Consider the following 20,125-nt stretch of genomic DNA (forward strand, 5'->3'; position numbering starts at 1 on the left):
GGATAAGTAGGTTTAAGAGATAAGACTATGAAAAACAATCAGAGAATCCAATCTAAGAGGGAGATACATTAGAGAAGACAAGCATCTTAAGTCATGAAGTTTAGGAGTGTTTGGGAAGGAAAAACAATGTAAGACAAGTCTTTATTTTTGTTCTAAGGATGGAACATGTTAAGTGCGGGCTCTGCCACTTAGCTAAACCGCCAGCCTCCCATGCTATAGTTTTTTTTTTTTTTTTTGCACTGGAGATTGAACTCAAGGGTGCTGTATTAAGAAGCTGCACCCACAGCTCCTTTTTTTGAGACAGGGTCTCATTAAATGGTCTGGAACTTGCCATTTTTCTGCCTCAGCTTCCTGAGTAGCTGGGATTACAGGTGTGAGAGACCACACTGGGCAAGACAAGTCTTTGAAGAATTTGACACTGAAACATGATGACTGGAACTTCCCCAAAGACTCATTTTAATTACATATCAAATAAACCAACATTCTGGTGACGGTGGGGTTGTGTGTAAAACTGTGGCTTCAAATTCTCTCTGAATCCTTGTTTCTTGCTTTCCAGATGTCCCAGAGTTTAATACTTTTTCAAGCTGAACCAGCTCACCAGGTTCAACCACTTTGAGATCACATCCTAGGCATGCTGTAGTGATGGAGCATACTGAGGTCAGAAGCACGTATTTTCCAACTATGGAAAAAAAGAAAAAAAGGGGGGGAAGGGTAAGTGTAAATAAGATTGATGGGGAGCTGGGTGAGGTGGCACATACCTGTAATCTCAGTGACTCTAGAAGCTGAGGCAAGAGGATCGCAAGTTCAGAGCCAGCCTCAGTAATTTTGCGAGGCCCTAAATAATTCAGTGGGATCCTGACTCAAAATAAAAAGGGCTGGGGATGTGGCTCAGTGGTTAAGCTCTCCCGGGTTCAATCTCCAGTACCCGCCCCCGCACCCCTCTCCTCCAAAAAGAGAAACACTGTTGCGGGTAGAAGAAGAAAAAGGATAAGGCAAATGAAAAGAATATGCAAGGTTCAGGTGGGGTTCACCATCTTTGGATTTTCGACAAGGTGGTAGACTTGGCGGCAGGGAGGGGCCCCGCCTCCTGTGCAAAGAGTTCTTGGAGTCTCCAGGATTCCCAAGGACCGCAAAGGCCAGGAGCAGGTTCTACGCGCAGAGCACAGCAGCGAACCTTCCATTCGCGGGGAGATTCTCTCTGCGCCCAGGTGTTCCTCACCCTTCCTTTTCTAGCCCCGGAAGGACGATTACATCATTCCAACCCGAGTAGCTTGGACAGCTTTTCCATTTCGAACTCCTGCTCTAACGCCAATTTTTCCTGCTTAAAGAAACTGGGATGCAGCAGTAATATTTCTCTTGTCATGGCCGGCCCACTAAAGCGAGCACTCCAGGAGGCTTTCAAGTTTTACAAAGAACCTATTAAAAGACGCTGGCCTTTATTTTATATATGTCTACGAGCTGTAGCTACACAAGAAAACATGACCACCTACGCCCGTCGCTGAGCCAAGATTCTCTAGCGCCCCACTCCCAACAAATTCCACGCAGAGGTTACCCGGAGTAGTTCGCTGGGAGACCCCGAGAATGCGAGAGGGAAGCAGGGACTAGCCACCGTGCTGCGCCTGCGCAGTCACTAGGCAGCGCCTCTCGCGGGGCGTGCTCGTACCGCCGCGCACCCTATCAGGCGGCCACAGGGTGCGCGCCCGCGGCCTCGCCCTCTCTGGCCCCGCCTCTGGCCCCTCTCGGCCCGGCTTCAGATTGAGATCCTTCGCTCCTGTCTCCGCCCCCACGTGCCCGCAACACTCTCTTGCGCGCGTGCGCAGAGGCGGACCGCAGGGCGAGGGCGCGAGGGAAGGGCGGGCGTACGTCCTTGCGTGCGTCTCAGGCAGCGCGCACGTCGGCGTGAGAGGGCACGGGGAAAAGGTGGCTCTGGTTGGGGCGGCTCGCCTTCCTGGGGCTATGTAGCTGGGTTCGTCCGCTCGCGGTCTTCCTTTGCTGTCCTCGCCGCGTCCCATCGCCAAGTTTCTGCCCCGGAGGGGCTGTCCTCCCGCCCGCCGAGCTCTCTCGACGGCAGAGCTCACTCGCTCGCCTGTGGGAGCGTCCCGGCCGAGCAGCTCTGAGGGGGGAGGGGAGGCCATTTTGTCCCGACCGACTCCCCGGAACCGGGCGGAGCGGCTGGGAGAGGCTACGGAGCTGCGGTCGCCGCCCTCGGAGGCACGGGACGCCGCCACCGTCGAGGCTTTCTTGAGGAGGCCGTTCCTTGGTCGCCCGCATCCTCTCGAGCCCTCCTTTTTTCCCACGCTTCCCCGGTCCTCCGGCCCAAGAACGCCCGGGTGAGGAGTTGGCCGTGGTGAGAAGGACCGATCCCTTGGGGCCGCCGGCGGCGAGAGCCCGAGCCGCTCCTCCCAATGGCGAAGAAGACGTACGACCTGCTTTTCAAGCTGCTCCTGATCGGGGACTCGGGAGTGGGGAAGACCTGCGTCCTTTTTCGTTTTTCGGATGATGCCTTCAATACCACCTTTATTTCCACCATAGGTAAGACCTGTGGGAGGGTGGCGGACGGCCTCTGTAGCGGCGAGCCGTGTTCTCTTACTCCAGACATCTTGCTTCTTGTAATATACGCCTTTGTTTCAGTGATTCCGATTCCAAACGACAGACCCAAGTTACTGTTTGAATCGGCTTTGAGCTGACTGGGGCGGGGTCTTCCCATGCTTCCCATCCGGTCTTCTGCTTTCAAGGTCTCCCCCTTTGCTCTGCCCGCTGACACAAAATATGCAGCAGTTTACAACGTTCCAGAATCCTGCCTGTTTCTTTAAGTGACTTGACTGGCTTTTTTCATATTTGTGTAGAATTGCTACGTGTGTGACATTTTTAAGAGAGAGATTTTAGTGTTTCGGGTTGAAGCAATACTAGCTAGGTGGTAAAGGCCCTAATTTATACTTGGGGGCAAAAAGAAGATTGCATATGGTCACAACTTGGAGTGAACTTGAGGGTTTGTGTGAAGAATAATTAAGGCAAATTAGAGGGGAAAAGTGAGTTGGCCGCGTTGACTAATCCATTGATGTGTCAAACAATCGGAGGCTCTTCGTGCTTGGGGTGGGAATCTATGGCATGTTTGCCTCATAGTGTTTTTCAAGACATCAACAGAAACAGTAATCTGAGAAACATGATCAGCTTCTGTCCTCAACTTGACAGAATGGAGTTTTCTTTTCTGGTTTATTTGATGCTAGAATTTACAGTAAAGTGTGTTGTTGTTCACAGCCTTAAGGACTCCTAAAACACTTTGACCACATGTTTCAGAATTACTTGTTGTGAAAGTAAGAGCTAAAGGTTGACCTTTTAATCGGTTTCCCGTTTAGGAAAAGAAAAGGGAAGGCTAAGAAAGTCCCTTTTGACTCTGGCACTAACATGACTTGTGTGCTAAAGTAATTGTGCATGAAGTTCACTTTCTACCTCCCACAATCCTTGAAGAACACCTGGTTGTCTGTCATTGGGAGCCCAGCTTCTGCTTTGGGTCAGTGGAATAAAACCCTTTTTAAAATGTAACTCATTTTATAATGAGATTATTTAGGGAGGTAACTGCTGTAGTCTTTGAACTCTGGGAGTTGTCAGAATTAAATTGGTTTCAGCCAATTAATAGCATTATAGCTGGTTGGGATTTCTTATGAAATTTATCAGCAATTTAAGTCATTCTCATAAAACAAGTTATATTGAAATAAAATTGGACAAGTAATTAAATATGTTTTTTATTTAAATCACCTTCTTGGGGAAGGGGGCTTTTCATCATCATTCCCTGGGTACCATACTGTTGAGAGTATCATGATACTTAGAACTTGTTAGCACTTCTTAGCACAAAGTTTGCTTTTAGCTGTAGCTGGGTGGGTCAATCAGCAAATACCTAATGCTAGGCACTTTCATAGGCACTGTGGAGAAGTGGTGGACGTTGTAGACCCCTTGAGCATTCTGGTGAGGACAATCAGCAGTGTGGACAGTGCTAGAGTAGTAAGCACAGGGAGGAGGGGACTAGTCTGAATTGTGAAGAGTCTGAGTAGTCTTGCATGGACATGATGTCTTAAATGCATTCTGGCCAGGCATGGTGTAGTCCCAGTGACTTGCTAGGCCAAGGCAGGAGAATTGCAAGTTTGAGGCCCATGTAGGCAACTTAGCTAGACCCTGTCTCAAAATAAAAAAAATAGAAAGGGCTGGAAGTGTAGCTGAGGGATAGAGTGCCCCTGGGTTCAATTCCCAGTATTGCAAAAGAAAAAGGAAAGAAAGAAAGAACAAACAAACAAACAAAAAAACAATAAAATGAAGTCTGAAGGACAATTAAGAATTGGGCCACAGGGATGAGATAGTCTTTCTGGAGAGGGAGGATTTAATTCATGTGATCAGTTTTAACCAGCCTTTGAGAAGGATGGCATAGAGAGAAGGCAGCAGAGCAATATCTTCATCAACTCTAGTTTTTTTTTTTGAAAACCCAATCCTGTGAGAAAATGGCATAATTTTTGTGTATAGTCCTTTTACTTGGGAAATGTGTAGTGGTTTTGCATCAGGCCTGCTGGGTAGGAATCCTAGTTCCACAGGTTATAGCTCTGCAACTTTGGCAAGTTACTTAACCTTTCTCTGCTTCAGTTCATTCTTTTGATCATTCCTTCCTTTGGATTGAACCCAGGGGTATTCTACCACTGAGCTAGCACTTTTTTTTTTTTTTTTTTTGAGACAATCTCCACCTAGTTCTCCAGGCTGGCCTCCAACTTTTGATCTCCTGCCTCAGCCTCCCAAGTCACTGATACTACAGGCACATTCAACATGCCCAGCTTCTTTAGAAATAACATTAATAATAATATCTACTACATAGATAGTTGTTAGGATTTTATAAATGAAAGTAAAGTACTTTGGGTGGTGCCAGGCATTTTTTTGTAGGAGCTCAGGGCGCAGTATACAATAGCTATATATAGAATATGTGAGTCTTCTGCTGTGAGACAGAAAGTTACACAATGTTACTTTATCGATTGAATGTCCCACACTTGGTAGTCCCTCAAATGTTTGTGTTCTTTTTTTTTTAATATTTTTATTAGTTATTGATGGACCTTTACTTATATGTATGTGGTGCTGAGAATCGAACCCAGTGCCTCACACATGCTAGGCAAGTGCGCTACCTCTGAGCCACAACCCCAGCCCTTGTTTGTGTTCTTTTAAACAATTTCATTTTAGTCTCTGATGTTTATGTATTTTGATAAAAGATATTGACTAGTGTAGGCTGAGTACAGCTTCAACACATATGAGCTCTGTGCATAGATTTGGTAGTTTACTATTATCTTAACCAGTGCTGTTCAAAAGAAATGTGAGCTGCATACATGATTTCACTTTCTTTTTTTTTTTTTTGGTAGTGCTATGGTTGGAACTCAGGGGTGCTACACTACTAAGCTACACCCCCAGCTCTTTTTATTTTTAATTTTGATACTAGGTCTGGTTAACTTGCCCAGGTTGTCCTCAAACTTTTGATCCTCTTGCTTCAGCCTCTCAAGTGATTGGGATTACAGGTCTGTACCACTGCTCCTGGCTAAATAATGTTTTAACTCACATCTAAGATGTTATTTTATTGTGTAGTCAATTTTAAACAATTGAGTTATGTTACACTGTTCTTCTCCAGTGTAATCTATACTTACAGCTCACCTCAATTTAGATTGGGCATATTTCAAATGCTTAGTAGCCACATATGGCAGTAATTACCAATAGTTCACGTCTAGACAATCCAAAGCCAATTGATTAATGTGCAGATAACTAGAAGTACTCTGAATGTATACTACTTTTTAGGATATTTAAAATATTAGTTGAGTGGGTAATTTTATTTATTTATTTGTTTGTTTGTTTTGAGGTGCTGGGGATTGAACCCAGAACCTTGTGCAACCAGACAGGAACTCTGCCAATGAGCTATAACCCAGCCATTGTTTTTTCACTTACAGCATTCTTTAAGTATAAATGTTAGAGATGTTTGTGAGTTATCATTTAATTTTTATTGTTTATTTGTTTTTGGTGCTGGGAATTGAACTCAGAATCTTGTGCTTGCTAATCATGGGCTGTATAACTGAGCTACACCTCCAAATCCAGCATCTGAGATTTGGTGGTGTTTTTGGTTTTTTTTTGGGTACTGGGGATTTGGGGATTGAACCCAGAGGCACTGAGCCACATCCCCAGCTCTTTTTTGTATTTTATTTAGAGACAGGGTCTCATTGAGTGGCTTATGTTGGCTTTGAACTTGTGATTCTCCTGACTTTAGCCTCCCAGCTGCTGGGATTACAGGCATGTACCACCACACTTGGCTGAGGTTTGTTATAGAAGTAGATTATTAATTATTTACTTGTGTTCAGAAAGCCCAGACTCTCAAAATAAGGTAGGTACTCATTATTTCAGGCACAGTTTTCCTTTCTTTTTTTCTTTTTGGAACTGGGGATTGAACTGGGGGGGGGGCACTTCACCACTGAGTCACATCCCCAGCCCTATTTTGTATTTTATTTAGAGACAGGGTCTCACTGAATTGCTTAGCTTAGTGCCTTACCATTGCTGAGGCTGGCTTTGAATTTGCAGTTCTCCTGTCTCAGCCATTGCCCCCAGCTACAGTTGTTTTTCTTTCATTATTTTTTTTTTAATATTTTTTTTCTAGTTGTATTTGGATACAATACCTTTATTTTTATTTATTTTTATGTCGTGATGAGGACAGTGCCTCACCCGTGCTAGGCGAGCATTCTACTACTGAGCCACAACCCCAGCCCCTACAGTTGTTTTTCTTTTTTTTTTTAAATGAATTTTTAATATTTATTTTTTAGTTCTCGGTGGACACAACATCTTTGTTGGTATGTGGTGCTGAGGATCGAACCCGGGCCGCACGCATGCCAGGCGAGCGAGCTACCGCTTGAGCCACATCCCCAGCCCCAGTTGTTTTTCTTAATGAGGATTGGTTCTTTTTTTTTTTTTTTCATTTTTTTTATTGGTTGTTCAAAACATTACAAAGCTCTTAACATCATATTTCATACATTTGAGAGGATCGGTTCTTTGAAGAAATAATTTTTGTAGATATATAGTGTTTATTGTAGTTACAAAGACTTGAATTTATAAATTTTTCTGTGTTCTTTCAATTCTCACATATTTGTAATTAGAAATTATGTAAGATATTTGTGGTCAGAAATATTCGGACAGAAATAATTGCAAAAACAAGTTCCTGGTATGTTCTGCACTAAACCAATCTCAAAGCAAATTGAAGACACTGGGATATAAGTTGCACAAGGGCAGAGATCTTGGTATTTGTTTGACTGATAAGTATGAAGTACCTAGAAGAATCTCTGTATTTAATGGGTGCATAATAAATAAAGGCAGGCAGATACATACAATCAGGATTCTTTTAATATAGGATTGGGACTAGTTTAATGTTTTTCTTTTCACCTACTTCCTGAATATTAAGTGAAGTAGTTTGGGATCAGATTTTAGTTAAGACTATTAGCTAATATAATTTTACGGCAAACTTGGTCTTTGCAATTGAAAGATTGTAAAAGTTGTTTAAGAAAGTTGCTTTTTGTTGGATAACAGATTTCAGTGGCTGATTTGGTTATAACTCTTTTGGCAGTATGAGCTCAGGATTAGTGATTTGAGAGTCACGTAAACTTGTCTCAAAAGCACAAATTTTTAGTAGGGTGTTTCCTTTGGATATGCCATCTTTTGATGTTGCTAATCCTCCACCCACCCCAGATTTATGATTACTTTTTCCACAGGCAATATCTTCCATTGGGAAATGGAGCCTCTGGACTCTGTATGAGTTAAAAAAAAATTAAGTGGGTAGAAGATTTTCCCCCCGGGAGAGGTATAATGCATCCTTTTTCTCGTCTGGAGTGTTTTCACTAGCTTTGGAAGAATAAGTTGAGTCTACTAATTTGCATTTAGGAACCAGTTGATTAAATTGAGCCAAGTCCATTTTCTGTAGAGTGGCTGCTCTTTTGGAGAAATGAGCCAAACCTTTGTCATATTAAACGTGTCTGGGCTCTCCTGTGATACTCAGGCAGCAGCTCATGCAATAGGAATGTCACAGTGCCTAAGGAATTTTTCTCTGTTGAACATGTACTTTAGTATTGATTAAAAACTGTTTAGGGCTGGGATTGTAACTCAGAGGTATAGAGCTTGCCTAGCATGTGTGAGACACTGTGTTTAATCCTCAGCATTACATAAAAATAAGTAAAAAAAGGTATTATGTCTATCAACAACTAAAAAAAAAAATCTAAGGATGAGGCTGGGGCTCAGTGGAAGAGCGCTCACCTAGCACATTCAAGGCACTGGGTTCAATCCTCAGGACCACATAAAAATAAATAAAAAAATAAAGATATTGTGTCTAACTGCAACTAAAAAAAAAACTTATCTAGACTTTTCTCCAAAGCACATGTACAAATGGCCAATAAGAACATGGGAATATACTCAACATAACTAATAATTAGTAAAATACAAGTAAAAAATCATAGTGAGATGTTACTTTATACCCATTAGGATGGCTGATATCAAAAACAGATAACATACAAGTGTTGGTGAGGATATGTAGAAATTGGAGCTCTGGTGCATTGCTTGTAAGAGTATGAAATGGTATACCTGTTGTGGGAAACAGTATGGCACTTTTTCTAAAAATTAAGAATATGATCCAGTAATTATGCTTCCAAGTTATATCCAAAAGAATTAAAAGCAGGGACTTGAACCAGATGTTTGTATACTAGTGTTCATAAGCATATTATTTACAATAGCCAAAAGATGGAAACAAATGCTAATCAGGGAATGGATGATTAATAAACAAAATATGTTGTATTTGCACAGTGAGCATTATTCAGCCTTAGAAAAATTCTGATAAGAGGTACAATACTTGAAAACATGCTATGAAGTGAAATAAGCCAGACACAAAAGAACAAATGTTGTGTGAGGTGTCTAGAATATGCAAATACATAGAAATAGGAAAACAGTGATTTCTGGGTTGTGGAAGACAATGTTAGAGGGATTTATTTTTTAATGGGCACAGAATTTTAGTTTGAGAGGATGAAAAAGTTCTGGAGGTAGGTCATGGTGATGGGGTTGTATAACATTAGAATGTGTTTAATGCCACTGAATTGTACTTAAAAATGTATTTAAAACTGGTTAAAATGCACAAAAAAGATAAAAACTGTATAATTTCACTTACATGAGGTATCTAAAGTCAGACTGGTAGAAACAGAAAGTAGAATGATGATTTCCCATGGGCCACAGCCTGAGGGGGAAATAGAAAGTTGTTTAATTAGGTTCAAAACAATTCATTTCAGTTTGACAAGATGAAAAAGTTGTATTGCACAACGATGTTATATATACCCTTCTCCCACTGTGTAGAAATGGAAATGGTTCCAGGCCCCTGTGCCAAAATCTGTGGATCAAGTCACTGTACAAAATTGTATAGTATTTGTGCTGGATGGAATGGTGCACAACTGTAATCCCAGTGATTCGGGAGTCTAAGGCAGGAGAATCACAAGTTCAAGACCAGATTGGGCAATTCAGCAAGATAAGACCCTATCTTAAAATAAAAAGTAAAAAGGAATCTGGGTTTAGCCCAGTGGTGGAACATTTTGGGTTCAAATCCCTAGTGCTCCCTCCCCCAAAAGTATATATAATATAAAGTATGCACATCTTCCCATAACTTTATTATTATTTTGCTAGTGTGACATATATTTAATGGGCACAGAATTTTATATATATTTAATGGGCACAGAATTCACTGGGGAGTGAATCCAGGGATTCTCAACCTCTGAGCCACATCCCCAGCCCTTTTTTGTATTTTATTTAGAGAGAGGATCTTACTGAGTTACTTAGGGCCTCAATAAGTTGCTGAGGTTGGCTTTGAACTTGAAATTCTCCTGCCTCAGCCTCCTGAGCCTTCGGGGACTATGCAGGGACTATGCGCCACTACACCCAACTACTGGTGTGAGTTAAATTTTTAAAAATTCTTTTTAGTAATACAATAGAGTCTATTTTGATGTATTTATACAAATGTTATTCTAATTAGGATCCCAGTCATACATTTTAAGTAATCTTTAAGATTACTTTTTTTTTTTTTTTTCCATTTTATGGTGCTGGGGATTGAACCCAGGGTCTTGGGCATGCTAGGCAAGCCTCTAACACTGAGTTACAAGTATCCCAGCTTTTAGATTGCCTTTAGTACCCAATACTATGTAAATGTTGTGTGAATAGTTATTTTGTATTGTTTAGGGAAAAATCTGTACACTGGAAGCAATTTTTTCCCCCAAATGTTTATGTGTGTGTGTGTGTGTGTAAATATATTTATAATTATTATTTTTTAACTTGTTGATGGGCACAATACCTTTACCTTATTTATTTTTATGTGGTGCTGAGACTCAAACCCTGTGCCTCACATATATGAGGCAAGCTCTCCACCCCAGCCCTTCCCAAATATTTTTATTTGTGGTTGGTTGAACTGAATGATAGGCAGTCTATAATGCAATATCTGCTGATGCTGAACCTAGTGATGTGAGGGTAGGTTGTATTTAACACTACTGAATTTTATACTTAAAAAGGGTCAAAATGTAGCTTGGTAGTAGAGTGAATGCCTAGTATGTGAAGGGCCCTGAGTTCAATCTCCAGCAACCCCCTCACTTCAAATAGTTAAGATGGTAAATTTTTTTTTTAAATTTTTTTTTGAGAGAGAGAATTTTTTAATATTTATTTTCAGCGGACACAACATCTTTGTTTGTATGTGGTGCTGAGGATCGAACCCGGGCCGCACGCATGCCAGGCGAGCGTGCTACCGCTTGAGCCACATCTCCAGCCCCTAAGATGGTAAATTTAATGTTGTGTTTTTTACCACAGTTGATGGTTTAGTGGTAAGTTTCCGTTAAGAGTATTTTATACCCCTTAACAAACAAACCACAAAACTATTTAACATTTCATTTGGCTTTCTAAAAGAGCATTTAATCACCAATAGTCCCTTCTGTTCCAGGTGATAGCTACTATTAACCAGTGGTCAGTGAGTCAGGAGGATCCTTTATCATAGTTTCCCATGCTTTAGGATCATTGGTCTATACTTTCAGGTATTGAACACAGGTTTGTAATTTAACCCAAGGATGCTTTACCACTGAGCCTCATCCTCTGCCCTTTTTATTTTTTATTTTGAGACAGGGTCTTGCTGAGTTTCTTAAAGCCTCCCTGAGTTGCTGAGGCCGGCCTTGAGCTTGTGATCCTCCTGTCTTAGCCTCCTGAGTTGCTGAGATTACTGGCATATTCCACCATTCCTGGTGGTATTGTCTTTTTATTGTGCATAGACCTCCTTGGAATCACAGAATGTTAATGCCAGAGAGAATCCTACATTAAATTTTCAGAGAGGTGGAGTAACTTCCCAAAGGTCATATGGCTAATTAAAGAATCTGACCTTTCTTTCCTGCTCTGCCTACTTGGGATTGAACCTAGACCTACCTCTGAGCTACATTCTAAGCCCTTTTTTACCTTTTGTTTTGTTTTTAAATACTTTTAGTTGTAGATGGACATGATATCTTTATTTTTTATGTGGTGCTGAGAATTGAACCCAGTGCTTCACATGTGCGAGGCAAGCGCTCTACTGCTGAGCCAAAATCCCAACAACCCTTTTTTACTTTTTGAGACAGGGTCTTGCTAAATTGCTCAGGCTCATCTCTAACTTGTGATCTTGCTTCAGTGCCTTCAGTAGCTGGGATTACAGTTGTGTACCCCTGTGCTCAGCTAGTGATGGAGGTGTTTTTTTTTTTTTTTTTTTTTTTTTTTAATACCGAGGATTGAACTCAGGGGCATCTGACCACTGAGCCACATCCCCAGCCATATTTTGTATTTTATTTAGAGACAGGGTCTCACTGAGTTGTTTAGCACCTTGCTGTTGCCGAGGCTGACTTTGAACTTGCTATCCTATTGTCTCAGTCTCCTGAGCCAATGGGATTACAGGTGTGGAGTTTTGATTCCTTTGGGACCATGTTTTCCATTCTGAGAATTTTGTTGGTAATATTAAAATAACAATGATAGTATAGTTCTAATCAATTTAATTTTAAAAAGTAGAGTTGCTTTTTTTCTGGGGGGGGAGGTGACACAAGATTGGGAAATGAGAAGCCTCATATCAAATATCAAGTATTTTGTTTGGTTTACTTGCCTTTGCAAATTTAGTGCATAATAGGGCACAATTGATAATGTTAGAGACAATTATTTTTTTTTAAAAAGATTGTCGTTGGGGCTGGGGATGTGGCTCAAGCGGTAGTGCGCTCGCCTGGCATGCATGCGGCCCGGGTTTGATCCTCAGCACCACATACAAACAAAGATGTTGTGTCCGCCGAGAACTAAAAAATAAATATTAAAATTCTTTCTCTCTCTCTCACTCTCTCTTTAAAAAAAAGAAAAATATTTTTAAAAAAAGAAATAGATAAATAATTGATAAATAGTGGAATAATTTCTTTAAATTTTGGTTATAAGGAAAGGAATTTGAAGATGATTAGAATAAAATTCTGGTGAATAAACTCATTGTAAAGAGAAACAAAATTTTTGATCTTTTTATTTTTTGGTTCTGGGAATTGAACCTGGTGTGTTTTACCACTGAGCATGCATCCCCATCCCTTTTTTTTTTTTTTTTTTTTTTGAGACAGGATCTCACTTAGTTGCTTAGGGCTTCACTAAGTTGCCCAGGCTGATCCTCCTGTCTCAGCCTCCCTAGTTTCTGGGATTACAGGCATGAGCCACTGCATCCTGCAGAAATGATGTTTTTGAAGACAGTGCCATTCATTTTGAGTTGCCATGCATAAACGATTGCTTGATATTGTCTTTCTTTCCAGAGATAAAAAAATGATATATTTTTGAGGAAAATAGCAAATGGTAAAGGAATGCTACATTTTCCAGTGTGACCCAGAAAAAGCATCCAAGGTTATAAGACAGAAAATGGAAAAAAAATATTATTTTGGAGACCCAAAAAATGTACATTGTATCAAAGTCAGAACCGAGGACAGTGTTGATTTGTTTCATGTCAATAGCCTTGCTTATGCAGCCCTTATTTAACTGAAATTTTTATTAAGAAAATTGTAGATTCACATATAGTTATGAAAGATAATACAGTTATCTGTATAATACAATTATTAAAGATAATAATTGCTTGTATACTTTGGTTCATTTGCTTCATAGTTTCAGTTCATGGTTGCTTGACCCTATTGCTTTATGCCTGAGTGGGACAGTACATCTCATGGCAGGAACTGTGGTGTAGGAGGCTTGCTAATTTCATGATAGCCAGAAATGGGGTGGGTGGCTGGTATTCCAATATCACTGTGAAGGGCATATCCATCCCCCACCCCCAGTTTCTTCCATCTAGATAGGCCCTACCCTGTAAAAGTTTCTATTACCTTCCAGTGTGCCTAAGGCTTTCAACACAGGGATTTTTGGGGGGACATTCACGATCCCAAAGAGAGAGACGGTAGGACAAAAAGGGAAGAAGAGAAAATTAAATTCTGTATACTTTTATCACTTGGAGTGTTTCATGTATCCATCTCCACGGTCAAGATGCTGAATTGTTCCAAGGAACATGCATCTTTCATGTTCTTTTATTGGCCCCTTGCCCTGCAAATTTCTCCCCTCCAAACCTTGGTAACTGTGAATCTGTCCTTCATATCTAAAATTCTGTCATTTCACAAATGTTATATGAATGAACTTGTATACACAGTGTAACCTTTTGGAATCCATTGGCTCAGCATGAGGACTTGGAGATTCATCCAAGTTTTTGTATGTATGTATCACTAGTTCTTTTTTGTTGTTGTTGATTAATAGCATTTCATGGTATGCGTGCACCACAGTTTGGTTAACCATTTTTTTCTCTGGCTTGTTTGTTTTTTAAATGGCTTTATATTTTACATATGAACTTATATATAATTTGAGTTAATTTTTGTTTCTGGGTTGGAGTTTAGGGTTGAGAGTTTTTGTTGGCCTATGAAAGGGATGTCCAGGGACTACAGTATCATTTAATAAGCAGCCCCTATAACATATAGTTAATCTGATGATGCAAATATTCTAAAGGATTCAGATATTCTTTATGACCTAAGAATGAAAAATGGATTTAGTGATTGACTCATCATAGAATTGCTTATTCTTACCAGCGATACTCATATTTGAAATAAATATTACTGAAAGATATATAGTAATAGGACTGTGGGATATAGCTCAATTATAGAGCGCTTGCCTGGCATGTGCAAGGCCTGTTTCTTTTTTTGGGGGGGGTGGGAGGAGATACCAGGGATTGAACTCAGGGACACTCAACCACTAAGTCACATCCCCAGCCCTATTTTGTATTTTATTTAGATACAGGGTCTCGGGCTGGGAATGTGGCTCAGGCGGTTGCGAGCTCGTCTGGCATGCGTGCGGCCCGGGTTCGATCCTCAGCACCACATACCAACAAAGATGTTGTGTCCGCTGAGAACTAAAAAATAAATATTAAAAATTCTCTCTCTCTCTCCTCTCTCACTCTCTCTTAAAAAAAAAAAAATAGATACAGGGTCTCACCAAGTTGTTTAGCACCTCACTGTTGCTGAGGCTGGCTTTGAACCCACGATCCTCCTCCTCAGCCTCCTGAGCTGTAGGGATTACAGGCGTGCCCCACCGTGCCCAGCAAGGCCCTGGTTTTGATCCCAAGCACCTTAAAGTGTGTGTGTGTGTGTGTGTGTGTGTGTGTGTGTAGAAGAGACATCTTTTAGCTCTTTGTTCTGTTGTATGTTTGTATTTTCAAAAGAGGTGCTTATACAATTATCTCTTCTTTTTTATTTTTTGTACTAGGAATTGAATCCTGGGGCACTCTACCACTAAACTACCCAAACTCTATTTTTTATTTTGAGACAGGGTCTTGCTAAATTGTGCAGGTTGAACTTGCAATTCTTCTGCCTCAGCCTCCCATGTGGGAGGGATTACAGGTGTGTATTACAGCGCCCAGCTACAGGTATCTCTTTTTTTTTTGAGAGAGAGAGTGTGTATTTTTTTTTAATATTTATTTTTTAGTTTTTGGCGGACACAACATCTTTGTTTTTGTATGTGGTGCTGAAGATCGAACCTGGGGCTGCACACATGCCAGGCGAGCGCGCTACCGCTTGAGCCACATCTCCAGCCCTATAGGTATCTCTTGAGTCATTAACACTGAATAAGAATTTTGAACCTTTTATAATCTCATCTCACTCTGTTCTAGTTCTTCATTAAATTGATATCAGTGGTTGAATTAGTATGCCCTTGTGAATATTTCCTAGATAGCTAAGTAACCTACTATATTTTCTAAGTAAAAAAAAGGAATTTATTTATCTGTTTATTTTTGGTGTAATAGGAATCAAATTCAGGGCCTCACACATGCTAGGCCTAAAAATTCTCCCACCCATCCTTAAAAAGTCTCTTTATTTTATTAATTTCCTTTTACCCGTGTCTCATCTTCCTAATCCTTTAATAACCTTTCAAAATGAGTTTTTGCACAAACCATCAGAGAGAGAATCTTTTGTTTTTCTCGACATCTCTTCTAGACATTTTCTTCTTGGCTTTAGTAACATCTGGTAATAATTAGGCCTGTTGCATAGATGTTGTCTTGGGAATTCCTAGGTATTATCTTCTGTGTTTAATACTGTTTTTTGTCATCTTTGTTGGCTTACTTCCTTCCAGAATATCATACCCTAGCTTTTTGCAGAAAGGGTGGTGGTAAAGGAAAGTTTTTCAAGATTGATTGTCCTTTTAAAAAAATTAACAACATAGGGGCTGGGGATGTAGCTCAGTTGGTAGAATGCTTGCATCACATGCACAAGACCCTGGATTTGATCAAAGCGAGTGTTCTGCCTCTGAGCTACTTCCCCTACCTCTTTTTTTTTTTTTTTTTTTTTTTTTTTTAAAGAGAGAGTGAGAGAGGAGAGAGAGAGAGAGAGAATTTTTAATATTTATTTTTTAGTTGTCGGCGGACACAACATCTTTGTTGGTATGTGGTGCTGAGGATCGAACCCGGGCCGCACGCATGCCAGGCGAGCGCGCTACCGCTTGAGCCACATCCCCAGCCCCGTTCCCCTACCTCTTGACAGTGTTTTAATTCTTCCCTTTCATTCATTCAGTTTAGTGACAGGGCATAGAATTCTAGGTTGAAAACAATTTTCCCCTTAGAATTTTGAAAGCATTACCCATTTTAATTTTTTAAATTTCTAGTAACAAATTTTGTAATAATATACATTATTGGGTGAGTCTTTTTAAATAAATCCACTGTTTTAGTTACTTGGTAGGCCTTTGTAGATCCCTTAATTCTTGAAGTTTTCCTGTGTGTGTGTATTCTTGTAATTTTTTTTCCCCTTGATTTTCTGTTTTCTTTTTAATTGGATTCCTGGACTGATTATCTTATTTCCTATTTTCCAGCTTTGTAAATTTGTTCTAACTTCTGGGGGATTTCTGCAACTTTATCTTTTTTTTTTTTTTGGTACCAGAGTTTGAATCCAGAGGTACTTGACCATTGAGCCACATCTCCAGCCCTTTTTTCATTTTTTATTTTGAGACGGAGGTCTTGCTAAGTTGCTTAGAGCCTGGCTAAATTGCTGAGTCTGGCTTTGAATTTGCCATACTCCTGCCTCAGCCTCCTGAGCCTCTGGGATTACAGGCATGTGTCACCACGCCCAACAGATTAATTTCATTTTTTAACCTTTTTGTTTAAGTTTTTATTACAGTTTGTCATTTTTAATTTCGAACAGCTTTTTCATGTCTGTACTTTGAAATTTGTTTCTTAAATACTATTCTTGGGCGGGGTGTGGCTTAGTAGTAGATCACTTCCCTAAACATGTGCAAAGATGCCCTTGGTTCTCTCCACAGCACCTTAAAAAAAATTTCAGTTTGTTTCATGGTCACGGTATCATTTCTTCTTGGGGGATAGTTTGTTTTCTTCTTTTTCTTGCTGTCTCTTTCCTTGAGTACTGAGGCTTCATTCTTTTCCCTCTTTTTTTTTTTTAGTCTGTACTATAGAGACCTTTTTCAAATGATTGGTGATTTCAGGCTGTACATTCATAAATAAGAATGAATCATAAAAAAGATATTTACAGATGGTGGAATGAGATGGACCTCATTACCCTAAGTATATGTATGAAGACATGAATGGTATACTTTGTGTACAACCAGAAATAAAAAATTATGCTGTATATGTGTAATGTGAATTATAATGCATTCTACTGTAATATATATTAAATTATAATAAAATAAAAAAAAGTAAAAGAAAAAAGATATTTGCAAGCTCTGAAATCATGAGTCAGACATTTCACAGGATGGACTCTGTTATAGGATGATGAACAGTGAACTTTAAAAAAAATGATAAACCATCTAAGCTCTAATATCTGTAAGTCTTGTTTCTGGAGCAGTTCAGTTTCTCTAAAGATAGATCCTTCAGGTAACCTGTCTGGGGCATGGGCAGGAAGGTATAATTTTGGATGCCTGAGTTCTTGAATCTGAGCAGTTAAAGACAGTTGGGTGGCTGGGTATGGGGTTTGCTTTAATTTCATTATATTTAATCTCCTTATTTCTGAGAAAAAACCCAAAAAACAGAAACTCCCCATTTTTAGTCTTATCCCATACCCCATTAAACCTAGTGTTTCTGAATTCATAGTGTGTCTATTTCAGATACTCTGAAGAATAAACCTTTAGACTCATGCTTGGTCTTGATGGATAGTGAAATGGCTATGTGAGATGAAAGCTGAGTCTTAGGGTGTCTTTATATAGACCTTTTGTTAGGCCCTCACTTTATGCCTGATGTCTGATAATTTCCTATTGCTAAACCTTTCTAGGTTTTTTTGTTTGTTTGTTTTTGTTTTGAGACAGTGTCATTAAGTTGTCAGTGCTGGCTTTGAATTTGTAATCCTCTCTGGTCTCAGCCTCCCCAGTAGCTGGGATTACTGGTATGTGCCACTACACCCAGTTGCTTCTGTATATTCTTTGTCTCAGTAAAGTGATTTGTTTTCTTGAAATTACCCATTGTTACTTTTTGAAAACCCAGTAGTATCTTTTTATATTTCTTGGGATAGATGTTCAGCATAATAAACAGGTAAGAGTGTTATGGAAGGTAAGTATCAGTATATTTGTTCAAACATTAACTCTTTGTTTAAATAAGAGCTTAACATTTTTTTCCCTTTAAGGGGCTGTGGTTGTAGCTCAATGGTAGAATGTTGCCTAGCATTTGTGAGGCACTGGGTTTGATCCTCAAAAGTTATAAAAATTTTTTCCCTTTGAAAATTTTTAAACCTACAGAAAAATTCAGGTACCAGCAATAAATCTCCTGCAATCTTCTGCTAGATTAACCAGTTGTCAACATTTTGCTACATTTGATTTTTTTTCCCTTTTTTTTTTTTTTCCTGAGGGGGAGGTTAAACCAGGGATTGAATTCAGAGGCACTTAGCCACATCCTCAGCACTTTTTATTTTTTATTTTGAGACAGGGTTTCCCAAAGTTGTTGAGATGGACTTGAACTTCTGCCTTAGTCTTGTATTCTTCTGCCTCAGCCTCTTGAGTTGGTGGGTAACAGGTGTGCACCACTATCTTGGCTAATATGTATTAAGAACTAGGATTGCTAGAAGGTTATTCTTTGAAATTTGAGTGAACTAGTTTTGGAGAGAAAAGATTTTATTGAATAATACATTTAAAGGAATAATTTCTCTATTAAATGGATTCCAAAAGAGTCTGCACATATGTATCAATTTCAGAGACATAGATAGCACCTTAATGAAACTTGCTTATACCTAACCTTTAAAATGGACTTCCAGGAACTCAGCCATGCTCTTACTTAATATGCCTCCCTCAGAAGAGTGGGCTTTTTGTAGTTCTTGTCAGGGCTTAGCAGTTTGTACTTATCTGGTAAGATATTCTAATAAAAATATTAAATAGCAGCATCTTATAAAAATAATTATAAATTAAGCAACATGTGGACTTTACTTTGTGGGAATATTTATGGCTAAAGGTTAGTGTATGCTTATGAGAATAAAAATAATTTCAATGTTAATTTGATATTCCAGTGTAACTAAACTGTAGACTGTAATGTCATGACATTCCATTTTTTATTTTTTTCTGCAGCTTTTCTTTGGAATAATTTTCCTTAAGATGTTTTTCTGGGGCGGTTGGTGGGAGATGTTTGTGTGTAGAGTACTCACCTATACATGCAAGAGGACCTTGGTTTGATCCCCAGTATTATGCAGGTGGCAGGATGGGGGGCAAAAAGAAAAAAGTTCTTCCATGTAAGTGCCACAAATTAACAGATTTTTTTTTTTTGTTTTAAATAAGTCATATTAAACTTACTTTTTATTCCCCTGATACTGGGGATTTAACCCAGGGCCTTGGCCCATGCTAGGCAAGTGCTTTGAAACTGAGCTATCTTCCTAGTTCTTTTATTTTGAGACGAGGTCTTGCTAAATTGTCCAGACTGGCCTCCAACTTGCAATCTCCCTGCCTAACCCTGTTGAGTAGACGGGATTACAGGCGTATGCCACCACAGCTGACTTAAACTTTCTTTAGCCCCCAACACTTTGTGTAGCTGATTTTGATTTTTCTAGGTTATGCTTTTTAGTAGATACCATTTTTAAGTCATTGGTGATGAGTGGCCACCCGAGCCACTGGGATTACAGGCATGCCCCATCATGCCTGGTTATACCCATCTGTTTCTTTCAAGCTCTCCAGGTGATTTGATACAAAATTAAAGATTGAGAACTATTAAATGTGTCACATAAATAGTTAGTACTAAGGAAAACTTGATGCCGAACATGTAGTTTCTTGTAAAAATATTCTTATTCTTTTTTTTTTTTTAAAGAGAGAGTGAGAGACAGAGAATTTTTTAATCTTTATTTTTTAGTTTTCGGCGGACACAACATCTTTGTTTGTATGTGGTGCTGAGGATCGAACCCGGGCTGCACGCATGCCAGGTGAGCGTGCTACCACTTGAGCCACATCCCCAGCCCTCTTATTCTTTTTTTTTTTGGTGTTGGGGATTGAACCCAGGGCCTTGTGCATGTGAGGCAAGCACTCTGCCAACTGAGCTATATCCCCAGCCCCTAAAGATATTCTTATAAATAATGTTGTAATAAACATCACTAGT

The 20,125-nt window shown here is 39.7% G+C and overlaps 1 protein-coding gene and 1 long non-coding RNA gene across 2 annotated transcripts in view; one reads left to right on the forward strand and one right to left on the reverse strand.

Annotated features, from left to right (window-relative positions):
- Nucleotides 1-429: 429 nt before the first annotated feature.
- On the reverse strand, nt 430-1,624 carry LOC113192790 (uncharacterized). The gene is made up of 2 exons (XR_003302063.1): nt 1,553-1,624; nt 430-679 (listed from the first exon to the last, which is right to left on the reverse strand). It is a non-coding gene; the product is annotated as an uncharacterized LOC113192790 (long non-coding RNA).
- Nucleotides 1,625-1,863: 239 nt separating this feature from the next.
- Rab10 (RAB10, member RAS oncogene family) overlaps nt 1,864-20,125 on the forward strand; it is an 86,681-nt gene continuing 68,419 nt past the window's right edge. Inside the window, exon 1 of the mRNA XM_026391118.2 lies at nt 1,864-2,532. Coding sequence (XP_026246903.1) covers nt 2,406-2,532 — 127 coding nt within the window. The 5' untranslated portion in view covers nt 1,864-2,405. The remainder of the gene's footprint in view (nt 2,533-20,125) is intronic.

Source organism: Urocitellus parryii, chromosome 12 (assembly GCF_045843805.1).
Source record: "Urocitellus parryii isolate mUroPar1 chromosome 12, mUroPar1.hap1, whole genome shotgun sequence".
In the NCBI taxonomy this organism is placed as follows: domain Eukaryota; kingdom Metazoa; phylum Chordata; class Mammalia; order Rodentia; family Sciuridae; genus Urocitellus; species Urocitellus parryii.